The 12,267-nt window shown below is 41.6% G+C and overlaps 1 protein-coding gene across 1 annotated transcript in view; it reads left to right on the forward strand.

The window, feature by feature from the left end:
- Positions 1 to 1,063: 1,063 nt before the first annotated feature.
- Positions 1,064 to 12,267, forward strand: part of LOC109879450 (mucin-5AC) — a 37,784-nt gene continuing 26,580 nt past the window's right edge. The window contains exons 1-10 of the mRNA XM_031801469.1: positions 1,064 to 1,179; positions 1,304 to 1,366; positions 1,494 to 1,696; positions 1,959 to 2,026; positions 2,680 to 2,794; positions 5,414 to 5,498; positions 5,709 to 5,812; positions 5,968 to 6,187; positions 6,524 to 6,649; positions 12,129 to 12,246. Of these exons, the coding sequence (XP_031657329.1) occupies positions 1,110 to 1,179; positions 1,304 to 1,366; positions 1,494 to 1,696; positions 1,959 to 2,026; positions 2,680 to 2,794; positions 5,414 to 5,498; positions 5,709 to 5,812; positions 5,968 to 6,187; positions 6,524 to 6,649; positions 12,129 to 12,246 (1,172 nt within the window). The 5' untranslated portion in view covers positions 1,064 to 1,109. The remainder of the gene's footprint in view (positions 1,180 to 1,303; positions 1,367 to 1,493; positions 1,697 to 1,958; positions 2,027 to 2,679; positions 2,795 to 5,413; positions 5,499 to 5,708; positions 5,813 to 5,967; positions 6,188 to 6,523; positions 6,650 to 12,128; positions 12,247 to 12,267) is intronic.

Below are 12,267 nucleotides of genomic sequence, written 5' to 3' on the forward strand. Positions count from 1 at the left end.
ATTTAACAGCTTTCCAGAATTTAGCTGGGTTCCCTGTACATTCAGATAGTGTATTAACATAATAATCTGATTTAGCTTTTTTTTTTTAACTCATTTGACATTTCTCGATTACCTGAAAGAGTCTGGGCCCCAAGTCTGTGAATCTAGTTTTGGCCCAGGCAGCATCTCTGTTGTGTATGACTTCAGATAGCTCTGGACTGAATCAAGGGCAAGACTGATTTTTAATTCTACAGTTTTGTAAAGGGAGCGTGTTTATCTACAACACAATTGAAAACATTTGTGAAGTGGTTCAGAGCTAAATCTGGGTCAGGTATAGGTGCAATACAATTAAAGTCACCAAAATATTATGTTGTTATTATCTATGCATAGTCACTTGAATAACTCTACCTACATGTACATATTACCTCAACTAACCGGTGCACCCTGCACATTGTACCTCCCTGTACATAGTTAGGATCACATACAATTCATCACGGCATGGACTCTACAAGGTGTCGAAAGCGTTCCACAGGGATGCTGGCCCATGTTGACTCCAATGCTTCCCACAAATGTACAAAGTGTTGAGCGTGATAGACCCAGCAGCGTTGCAGTTCTTGACACAAACTGGTGAGCCTGGCACCTACCACCATATCCCGTTCAAAGGCACTTAAGATAAATGTTTTGTCTTGCCTATTTAACCTCTGAATGGCACACACACAATCCATATCTCAAATCTCAATTGTCTCAAATCTTAAACATCCATCTTTAACCTGTCTCTTTCCCTTCACCTACACTGACTGAAGTGGATTTATCAAGTGACATCAATCAGGGATCATAGCTTTCACCTACAGTCTTAATGTTTTGTACACTCATTTTATAGGCAACACATTTGGGACATACCCTACATCTCAGGAATATTGATAGTGATCTAAGCATTATTATGATAAAAACACATTACCCTCCTTAGATACAGAATCAAGTATCACAGAATCATCAAGGTACTTCCTTGAGTGGAGATACTTCCTTGAGTGTATTAGTTTAAAAGCAGACACCTGCTGCCTCACGGTATCAGTAGGAACAGGAAGAGTACCTGTTCAGGTGGACCAGGACGACTCGTTACTAGAACCATCATGGCACTCCAATGGGTGAAGCCGTGGATCGCTCTGGTCTTCGGACTATCTGCTGCACATTCTGAGACTGGTAAGAAAAGATATGATGAAATACATTTTAATATCACTTTAGGATAAGTCATGTAGCCTAGTTGAGGAACTAAAGAGGAGCTGGGTTAGAAGGAAAATAAGACTTGTTCCCTGTCTATTTCCAGTTATGATTCCAGACATGACTTCCATTGGGAGTCTATATGATTCCAAACTGCAAATCGTATCAGGTAATTTGTGTTGTTGAATATATGTCACCAAATACTCAAATATCTATATTCTACTCTACTGTTATATTATACATCTTATATTCAGACATGAATGGTGCAACTATACTGTACATTTCCCCCCATGCAGCAGGAGTGAGTCCCACTCATAACGGGCAGGTCTGCAGCACATGGGGTAACTACCACTACAAAACCTACGATGGAGACCTCTTCCAGCTGCCCTACACCTGTAACTATGTGCTGTCGTCATTGTGTAAGAGCAGCAGCGGCTACGAGGCCTTTAACATTCAGCTGCAGCGCGGGGAGGTAGATGGGCTGCCCACCATCACCAAGGTATTCCTTTGTGATCAGTCATTTGATTGCTTTAAATTTCACTATTGATAAATTTTTGTAAATTTCACTATTGATAATTTTTTTTTTTTTTTAAATTGCACTATTGATGAATTGCTTTTAAATTTCACTATTGGCTAATTGTTTTTAAATTGCAGTATTGATTAATTGTTTTTAAATTGCACTATGATCTTAATGGAAGGTGACCTTGAGGGTCCTGAAAGGCGTCTGTCAAATAAAACGTCCTATTATTATTATTATTAAGGTTTCTTTGAAGCTGGATGGAACCTTCGTGGAGCTGGCCAACGGTAACATCAGCGTCAACGGATTACAGTGAGTTCCCAGTCTAGTCAACAATGGATCTCAGATGTGGAAAACCATTGGCTCTTAGATGTGTAAAATACATAGTAATACAGGAAGTAAATGATACGGGGGGTTTGTAATCACTTAAATACATCCAATGGGATTCATTTTATTCAGAGATCACTCTTTTTTTTGTTTAGTTTAATTGAGTTTATCAAATGTAATGGGGGAAAAAGAATGGAAAGTATTTGATTTTTCACTTCATTCAGTTGCTACATTTGTGCAAAGACTTGAGGTAAAATTCATAACAAGTTTTATAAAAAATGCATTAATGTCATGGATGCAGTGTTGCATCATGATTTATCTCATCTTGAGATGAATCTTTTGCTGTTTTAACATAATCTACATAATGTCAGTTTCAACGGGCAACAGTGAGTTCATCAGTGATCTAAAAGCATTCAGAGGTCAAACTCTTATTCTGAAGTTTAGTTGATGTGCATTTCCAGATGAAAGTTACCAAGCTGAAATTCCATTTGATGAAATCCTATACAGACATTATTACCTGGTACAGTCTCAACAGGGGAGGAAGAAAAATACAAAGTAAATCCTTTAAAGGACCATTTTGACCCTTGTTGGAATACAGACTCTCCTCTCTGATGAACACTATTGTTTTGTCCCTCTAGGGTCACCATACCGTTTGGTCAGTTTAACGTCTTCATTGAGAGGACCGTTTCCTATGTGAAGATCACAGCCAAGCTGGGGTTAGTCATCATGTGGAATGAAGATGATTCCCTCTGGGTATGTGTTTAGTTTGCTTACTCATTTCCATACGTCTTCTGTTACACTACAGTGATATGTGGTTGTTTCACCTACTTTGGTTCAATACACTGATTGTAAATCACCCTTGATGAGAGTCTCTGCTAAATGTCAAATGTAAATGTGATGCTTTTCTGCAATATTCTGGTCCTGATGAAAATGGTCTGTAGTTAGCTAGTGACTGTAGGGAACATCAGTGTTAGGGGAACTGTTGGGATAAGAGTGGAAACATCAGTCTTAACCTCTGATGGGATAAGAGTGGGAACATCAGTGTTAGGGGAACTGTTGGGATAAGAGTGGGAACATCAGTGTTAGGGGAACTGTTGAGATATGAGTGGGAACATCAGTGTTAACCTCAGATGGGATATGAGTGGGAACATCAGTGTTAGGGGAACTGTGGGGATAAGAGTGGGAACATCAGTGTTAGGGGAACTGTGGGGATAAGAGTGGAAACATCAGTCTTAACCTCTGATGGGATAAGAGTGGGAACATCAGTGTTAGGGGAACTGTTGGGATAAGAGTGGGAACATCAGTGTTAGGGGAACTGTTGGGATAAGAGTGGAAACATCAGTCTTAACCTCTGATGGGATAAGAGTGGGAACATCAGTGTTAGGGGAACTGTTGGGATAAGAGTGGGAACATCAGTGTTAGGGGAACTGTGGGGATAAGAGTGGAAACATCAGTGTTAACCTCTGATGGGATAAGAGTGGGAACATCAGTGTTAGGGGAACGGTTGGGATAAGAGTGGAAACATCAGTGTTAGGGGAACTGTGGGGATAAGAGTGGGAACATCAGTGTTAGGGGAACTGTGGGGATAAGAGTGGAAACATCAGTGTTAGGGGAACTGTGGGGATAAGAGTGGGAACATCAGTGTTAACCTCAGATGGGATAAGAGTGGGAACATCAGTGTTAACCTCAGATGGGATAAGAGTGGGAACATCAGTGGTAACCTCTGATGGGACAGGACAGACCAATAATCAATCTATATTTCTGCACGGTTACATACAGCATTGTCTCACTATCTATTGACATTGTAGTGAGTAAATACTGTATGCATTATCGTTCCCCTTCGTGTGTACGTAAATTACCCCAGTGTACTCAGACATCATAACCTCAGACTGAAACTAACTTGCAAAGCAGACAGACCAGTTTTCAGACAACTCACATTCAATTTAATGACGAAAACATCATCAATGTGATGTTTCATTTTGTTATTTTCCAAAAATGCACACAAGAAAATACAAAACATGATGAGAGTTTAAAAGATTTGAACAACGTTTTTAATTTTTTTATTTAACCTTTATTTAAAAAGGCAAGTCAGTTTTCCAAAAAGAACAAATTATTATTTACAATGACGGCCTACCCTGGCCAAACCCGGATGACACTGGACCAATTGTGCGCTGCCCTATGGGACTCCCAATCACAGCCGGTTGTGATACAACCTGGAAACACGATGAGAGTTTAAAAGGTTTTAACAACATGATGAGAGTTTAAATGGTTTTATTAAAAGGTTTTAAAGTGTAGAGTGCATGTGCAGGAGAGGTAGAAAACAGAGAGGATTGTAAGACACCTCCCCTGTCAGATGTTTATAAAACACAAACCAACAAAAAATAGAATCCTGATTATTAAAACAGAGAAACAATTAGTGATATGTACCCTTTAAAAAAAATGTAGGTATCTAATGCTCTGTTTTGATCCTATCTGTACATTCCTAGCCTGAAAAACAGTGCCTTTTGTGCTAACATCACACTCCTTGTACTCAGTGTCATTCTATTGGTCGCACACACATATTTAGCAGATGTTATTGCGGAAGTAGCGAAATGCTTGTAGCACAGGGGGTGGAATGTTATTATAAACAGACTGGTACCGAGGCTAGAACAAGGAGTGGAATGTTAGCATAAAGAGACTGGTACCAAGGCTAGAACAAGGAGTGGAATGTTAGCATAAGGAGACTTGTACCCAGGCTAGAACAAGGAGTGGAATGTTAGGATAAACAGACTTGTACCGAGGCTAGAACAAGGAGTGGAATGTTAGCATAAACAGACTTGTACCGAGGCTGGAACAGACTAATCTCAGGATGAAGAATGTGACATGTCAGTACAAATGAACTGCTGCAGGTGCATGGCCAGCTAGCTGTATGTGAAATGTACATATATATGAACTGCTGAAGGTGCATGGCCAGCTAGCTGTATGTGAAATGTACATATATATGAACTGCTGAAGGTGCATGGCCAGCTAGCTGTATGTGAAATGTACATATATATCAACTGCTGTAGGTGCATGGCCAGCTAGCTGTATGTGAAATGTACATATATATGAACTGCTGTAGGTGCATGGCCAGCTAGCTGTATGTGAAATGTACATATATATGAACTGCTGTAGGTGCATGGCCAGCTAGCTGGATGTGAAATGTACATATATATGAACTGCTGTAGGTGCATGGCCAGCTAGCTGTATGTGAAATGTACATATATATGAACTGCTGTAGGTGCATGGCCAGCTAGCTGTATGTGAAATGTACATATATATGATCTGCTGTAGGCGCCTCAACAGCTAGCTTGCAATGCATTAACCCTCAGTCATCTTCCATTGGTTTTATAGGTGGAGCTGGATTCAAAGTTCCAGAATCATACATGTGGGCTGTGTGGAGACTTCAACGGAGTCCAGAACGAGTTCAATAGGAAGGGTAAACAAAATCACCAAATATCTTAGAGGGATGGATACGCTCCTGTTCTGTTTATGAATGTGTGGGTTCAATCTATGGGTTAGGAAGGGGTTATAAAGTATTTTTCTAGGTACCATTTTAAGAAAGGGTTATCAAAAAACACATGATGACAGAGACTGTTTGTAAGGGGAAATAAACAGGTAAGATAAAACTATGTTTCTTTTCCCACAGATGATTATCTGAAGATAATCGACTATGCTGATATTTCGAAGATGAATGGCCCAACAGAAACCTGTACAGAAATCCCTGTTCACACTGAGAAGTGTGAAGACCAGGTATTTACAAGTCTAGAGCTGAGCTGAACATTTAAGATTTCTTATTCATTACATTTAAACATGACTGTTAGTTTAAAATATCACCATGGCTGACATTTGATCAGTACATAATCTCTGTTGCCTCTAGTAATTCTTCTTCTTCTTCATCCTTTCAGACCAAACTTTGTAAGCAGCTTCTCACCAGTCTTGCCTTCAGTAGCTGTAAGGACCTGATTGCCACAGACTCCTTCATCAAGGCCTGTGCAGAAGACATGTGTCACTGTGGCAACAGCAGCAGCAGTGTCACTTGCGCCTGTCCCACCATGTCAGAGTACTCCCGCCAGTGTGCTCACGCAGGGGGGAAACCCCAGGAGTGGAAGACCGACCAGTTCTGCTGTAAGGGAATCTTTTTTGCATTACACATCCTTTTTGTTTTTATACTGGATTGTTTGTTTGTATTGCTCTGTTGGTAGTTTGGATGTGGGTAAAAGAAGACTCAGCCACAGTTATATTGTAACTCAAAGTAAACGCTTGACATGAAATAATGCTTTGCCTTAGGTAATCTATAGTGTCTTCTTCTTTGACATGCTTGTATTTACATTTATGTGACTGACAACTGAGGAGCAAATCCCAATTTTCACTTCCAATGATATCAATAGAAGAATACGTGAAAATGTGAAGTAATGAAGCCTCAGAAACAGATCTGTGACTCTGGTTATTTGTGTTGAGCAGTGAAGACGTGTCCTTTAAGCATGCAGTACCAGGAGTGTGGTAGTCCCTGCACTGATACCTGCTCTAACCCAAAGAGGAACCAGCATTGTGAGGAACACTGCACCGACGGATGCTTCTGCCCTGCTGGTACATGCACTCATTACTGAATACAACATCATATATCAGCTATGTAACTATTTTAAAGTAGCTGAATACAACATTATATATCAGCTATGTAACTATTTTAAAGTAGCTGAATACAACATTATATGTCAGCTATGTAACTATTTTAAAGTAGCTGAATACAACATTATATATCAGCTATGTAACTATTTTAAAGTAGCTGAATACAACATCATATGTCAGCTATGTAACTATTTTAAAGTAGCTGAATACAACATTATATGTCAGCTATGTAACTATTTTAAAGTAGCTGAATACAACATTATATGTCAGCTATGTAACTATTTTAAAGTAGCTGAACACAACCGATGATGCCCTGATGCAGAGGTGCACCACAGGTCCCAGAGTGGTGGGGCAAATTGTTTTGGGGCCCGGAGCTTTTCCTAATCTGGTAACCTAACCCAGGTATACATCAGGACCCTATATGATCTGACAGTGATTAATAAGTAGTTGTGAAAATGTATTTTTATGGGCAATGATGGGTGTGGGACCAGATTTACATTTTCAGCAGATGCTCTTATCCAGAGAGACTTACAGGAACAGTTAGGGTAAGTGCCTTGCTCAAGGGCACACTGACAAGAGTTTTCACCTCGTCAGTTCGGGTATTCAAACCATTGACCTTTCAGTTACTAGTTCAATTGTCACGATCGTCGTCAGGGTGGAAATGACCGGACCAAGGTGCAGCGTGGTACATTTCTTTTTATTTATAAATGTCACCAACAAAACAAGGACATTACCGTGATGCTTCCGTCGACTATACAGGCCACTAACCAATACAACTACCCACAGCTAAGGTGGCAAAACAGGCTGCCTAAGTATATATCCGGCCAAAACATAGAAACAGAAAACATAGAAATAAAGAAACTAGAATGCCCACCCTAGTCACATCAATGCGCTTAACCAATAGGCTACCTGCCGCCTAGGTATTCAGATATTTTCGAAACAGGTCACATCGTTTTAAAGAAATTCTGGAAAAAATCCTGACCCTTGGGTGGATGAAAAACCTGTCAAACTTCAGCAACCTATTTTAAATCTTCTTTCCTGTACACAGACACAACCACAGTGATTGGACAACAGAACTCACAGGGCTGAGCTTAGCATCATATAGGCCTATACAACTGCAATTAAAAATTTACTCACACGGTCCATTTATGTAATCAGTTCTGTGTTGTTTGATTCATTTCAGTTAATCATTCTGGATTGAAAAGGTCAAGGTAGACTAGCCAGCCAGACCAAGTTTGAATATAACCTAAACCACATTACCATGTGGTTTACCCTGGTCAGAAGGGACAGGGACACATTACCATGTGGTTTACCCTGGTCAGAAGGGACAGGGACACATTACCATGTGGTTTACCCTGGTCAGAAGGGACAGGGACACATTACCATGTGGTTTACCCTGGTCAGAAGGGACAGGGATACATTACCACGTGGTTTACCCTGGTCAGAAGGGACAGGGACACATTACCATGTGGTTTACCCTGGTCAGAAGGGACAGGGACACATTACCACGTGGTTTACCCTGGTCAGAAGGGACAGGGCGCATTGGCTGTAGACTATGCAGCTCCAGGCAGCGGTTGTTATCGGTAACATAGTCAGACTGAGAAATCCTCTAGTTTTCTTCCCAGACAGTTTAAGTGTAGGCTGCTGAAACATTTCCGTGAAGAGTTCTTGCTTGGGTATGTCAGGAGTGATGTGTTATCATGTTTGCTTAAAACATACCGGAGGAAAGCGGAGCAGAGTTTTGCTAGATTATGTGATTTGCGCCTGACCTGCGCAACCTGTGATTTCTGTGAATCTGATTGGTCAAGACACAGAACAAAACGCACAGAACCTGCAGCACTTTGATTAAAATAATAGATAGGTTTACATGCGCAAGATGACAAATTGAGTCATACAGCTGCCCTTGTGAATTGATTGCCCCCCATCTAGCTTCAGAGTTCGTTCTGTTCGGTGACCTAAACTGGGATATGCTTAATTAACACCCCGGCAGTCCTGCAATCTAAGCTAGATGCCCTCAATCTCACACAAATCATCAAGGAACCCACCAGGTACAACCCTAAATCCGTAAACATGGGCACCCTCATAGACATAGACATCAACTTGCCCTCCAAATACACCTCTGCTGTCTTCAATCAGGATCTCACCGATCACTGTCTCATTGCCTGTATCTGCAATGGGTCCGCGGTCAAACGACCACCCCTCATCACTGTCAAACGCTCCCTAAAACACGTCTGCGAGCAGGCCTTTCTAATCGACCTGGCCCAGGTATCCTGGAAGGATATTGACCTCATCCCGTCAGTCGAGGATGCCTGGTCATTCTTTAAAAGTTATTTCCTCTCCATCTTAAATCAGCATGCCCCTTTCAAAAAATGCAGAACTAAGAACAGATACTGCCTTTGGTTCACTCCAGACCTGACTGCCCTCGACCAGAACAAAAACATCCTGTGGCGGACTGCAATAGCATCGAATAGTCCCCGCGATATGCAACTGTTCAGGTAAGTCAGGAACCAATACACACAGTCAGTCAGGAAAGCAAAGGCTAGCTATTTCAAGCAAAATGTAGCATCCTGTAGCTCTAACTACGAGTTTTGGGACACTGTAAAGTCCATGGATAACAAGAGCACCTACTCCCAGCTGCCCACTGCACTGAGGCTAGGTAACACGGTCACCACTGATAAATCCATGATAATCAAAAATGTCAATACGCATTTCTCAACGGCTGGCCATGCCTTCCTCCTGTCTACTCCAACCACGGCCAACAGCCCCCCCCCCCTGCAGCTACTCGCCCAAGCTTCCCCAGCTTCTCCTTCACCCAAATCCAGACAGTGCTGCAAAACCTGGACCCGTACAAATCAGCTGGGCTATTATCTACCTCACTTGCTTTGGGGCGGCAGGGTAGCCTAGTGGTAAGAGCGTTGGACTAGTAACCGGAAGGTTGCAACTTCAAACCCCCGAGCTGGTACAAATCTGTCGTTCTGCCCCTGAACAGGCAGTTAACCCACTGTTCCTAGGCCATCATTGAAAATAAGAATTTGTTCTTCACTGACTTGCCTAGTTAAATAAAGGTAAAATAAAATACAAATTCTGGACCCTCTCTTTCTAAAACTATCCGCCGCCATTGTTGCAACCCCTATTACTAGCCCGTTCAATCTCTCTTTCGTATCGTCCTAGATCCCTAAAGATTGGGAAAATGCCGCGGTCATCCCCCACTTCAAAGGGGGTGACACCCTAGACCCAAACTGTTACAGCTATATCCATCCTGCCCTGCCTATCTAAAGTCTTTTAAAGCCAAGTTAATAAACAGATCACTGACCATTTAGAATCCCACCGTACCTTCTCCGCTGTGCAATCCGGTTTCCGAGCCGGTCACGGGTACACCTCTGCCACGCTCAAGGTACTGAACGATATCATAATCGCCATCGATAAAAGTACTGTGCAGCCGTCTTCATAGATCTGGCCAAGGCTTTCGACTCTGTCAATCACCACATTCTTATCGGCAGACTCAATAGCCTTAATTTTTCTAATGACTGCCTCGCCTGGTTCACCAACTACTTTGCAGACAGCGTTCTGTGTGTCCAGACCTCTGGCAGTCTCTATGGGGGTACCACAGGGTTCAATTCTTGGGCCGACTCTTTTCTCTGTATATATCAATGATGTCTCTCTTGCTGCGGGAGATTCCTTGATCCACCTCTATGCAGACGACACCATTCTGTATACTTCTGGCCCTTCCTTGGACGCTGTGCTAACTAACCTCCAAACGAGCTTCAATGCCATACAACACTCCTTCCGTGTTCTCCAACTGCTCTTAAATGCTCGTAAAACCAAATGCATGCTTTTCAACCGTTCGCTGCCCGCACCCGCCCGACCGACTAGCATCACCACCCTGGACGGTTCCGACCTAGAATATGTGGACAACTATAAATACCTAGGTGTCTGGTTAGACTGTAAACTCTCCTTCCAGACTCATATTAAACATCTCCAATCCAAAATCAAATCTAGAATCGGCTTTCTACTTCGCAACAAAGCCTCCTTCAGTCACACTGCCAAACTTACCTGAGTAAAACGAACTATCCTACCGATCCTCGACTTCGGCGATGTCATCTACAAAATAGCTTCCAAAACTCTACTCAGCAAACTGGATGCAGTCTATCACAGTGCCATCCGTTTTGTTACCAAATCACCTTATACCACCCACCACTGCGACCTGTATGTTCTAGTCGGCTGGCCCTCGTTACATATTCGTCGCCAGACCCACTGGCTCCAGGTCATCTATAAGTCTATGCTAGGTAATGCTCCGCCTTATCTCAGTTCACTGGTCACGATAACAACACCCACCCGTAGCACACGTTCCAGCAGGTATATCTCATTGATCATCCCCAAAGCCAACACCACATTTGGCCACCTTTCCTTCCAGTTCTCTGCTAACAGTGACTGGAACGAATTGCAAAAATCGCAGAAGTTGGAGATGTTTTTTCCCCTCGCCAACTTTAAACATCAACTATCCGAGCAGCTAACCGATCGCTGCAGCTGTACATAGTTCATCTGTAAATAGCCCACCCAATTTACCTACCTCATCTCCATACTGTTTTTATTTTATTTACTTTTCTGCTCTTTTACACCCCAGTATCTCTACTTGCACATAATCATCTGCTCATTTATCACTCCAGTGTTAATCTGATAAATTGTAATAATTTATTCCTATGGCCTATTTATTGCCTCCTCATGCCTTTTGCACACACTATAAATATACTTTATTTCTTCTACTGTGTCATTGACTTGTTTATTGTGTTATTGGCGTGTTTATTGTTTACTCCATGTGTAACTCTGTGTAGTTGTCTGTGTCACACTGCTATGCTTTATCTTAGCCAGGTTGCAGTTGTAAATGAGAACTTGTTCTCAACTAGCCTACCTGGTTAAATAAAGGTGTTCTCAACTAGCCTACCTGGTTAAATAAAGGTGTTCTCAACTAGCCTACCTGGTTAAATAAAGGTTAAATAAAATAAATATACTTTTTTGTCAAGTCTCAAATTGCAAGTCACATGACTGGAGTCCACGTCCCTGTATTTTAAACCAGGAAGACTGAATTAAACCTCATGCCAGATATGTGCATAGCTGCAGGAAGTAGGGGTGTTGAGTGTCCTGCAGCACCTCCTAAAAAAATAATAATAAAAAATAAAAATTAAAAAAATAATGTACACTGGGCCTTTAATATAACATATTACATTTATTAGTAATGTCATTTATGGGATCAGGTGACTAAATGTATTGCTTTTAATGTAATTTACGGAATCAGTTGACTAAATGTGTTGAATGTAATTTAAGTGGTTTTAGTTGACTAAATATAATGTATTGAATGTAAGTCATGGGATCAGCTGGCTAAATGTATTGAATGTAAGTCATGGGATCAGCTGGCTAAATGTATTGAATGTCTTTCTCATAGGAACCGTGTTTGATGACATCACTCAGACTGGCTGTGTAGCTGTGAACCAGTGCTCTTGTCTCCACAACGGACAATCTTACCAGCCTGGACAATCATTCTCAAGAACATGCCACAAATGGTAAGACCTGCAATGCGTTTA

The sequence above is a fragment of the Oncorhynchus kisutch genome, linkage group LG22 (genome assembly GCF_002021735.2).
Source record: "Oncorhynchus kisutch isolate 150728-3 linkage group LG22, Okis_V2, whole genome shotgun sequence".
In the NCBI taxonomy this organism is placed as follows: Eukaryota; Metazoa; Chordata; class Actinopteri; order Salmoniformes; family Salmonidae; genus Oncorhynchus; species Oncorhynchus kisutch.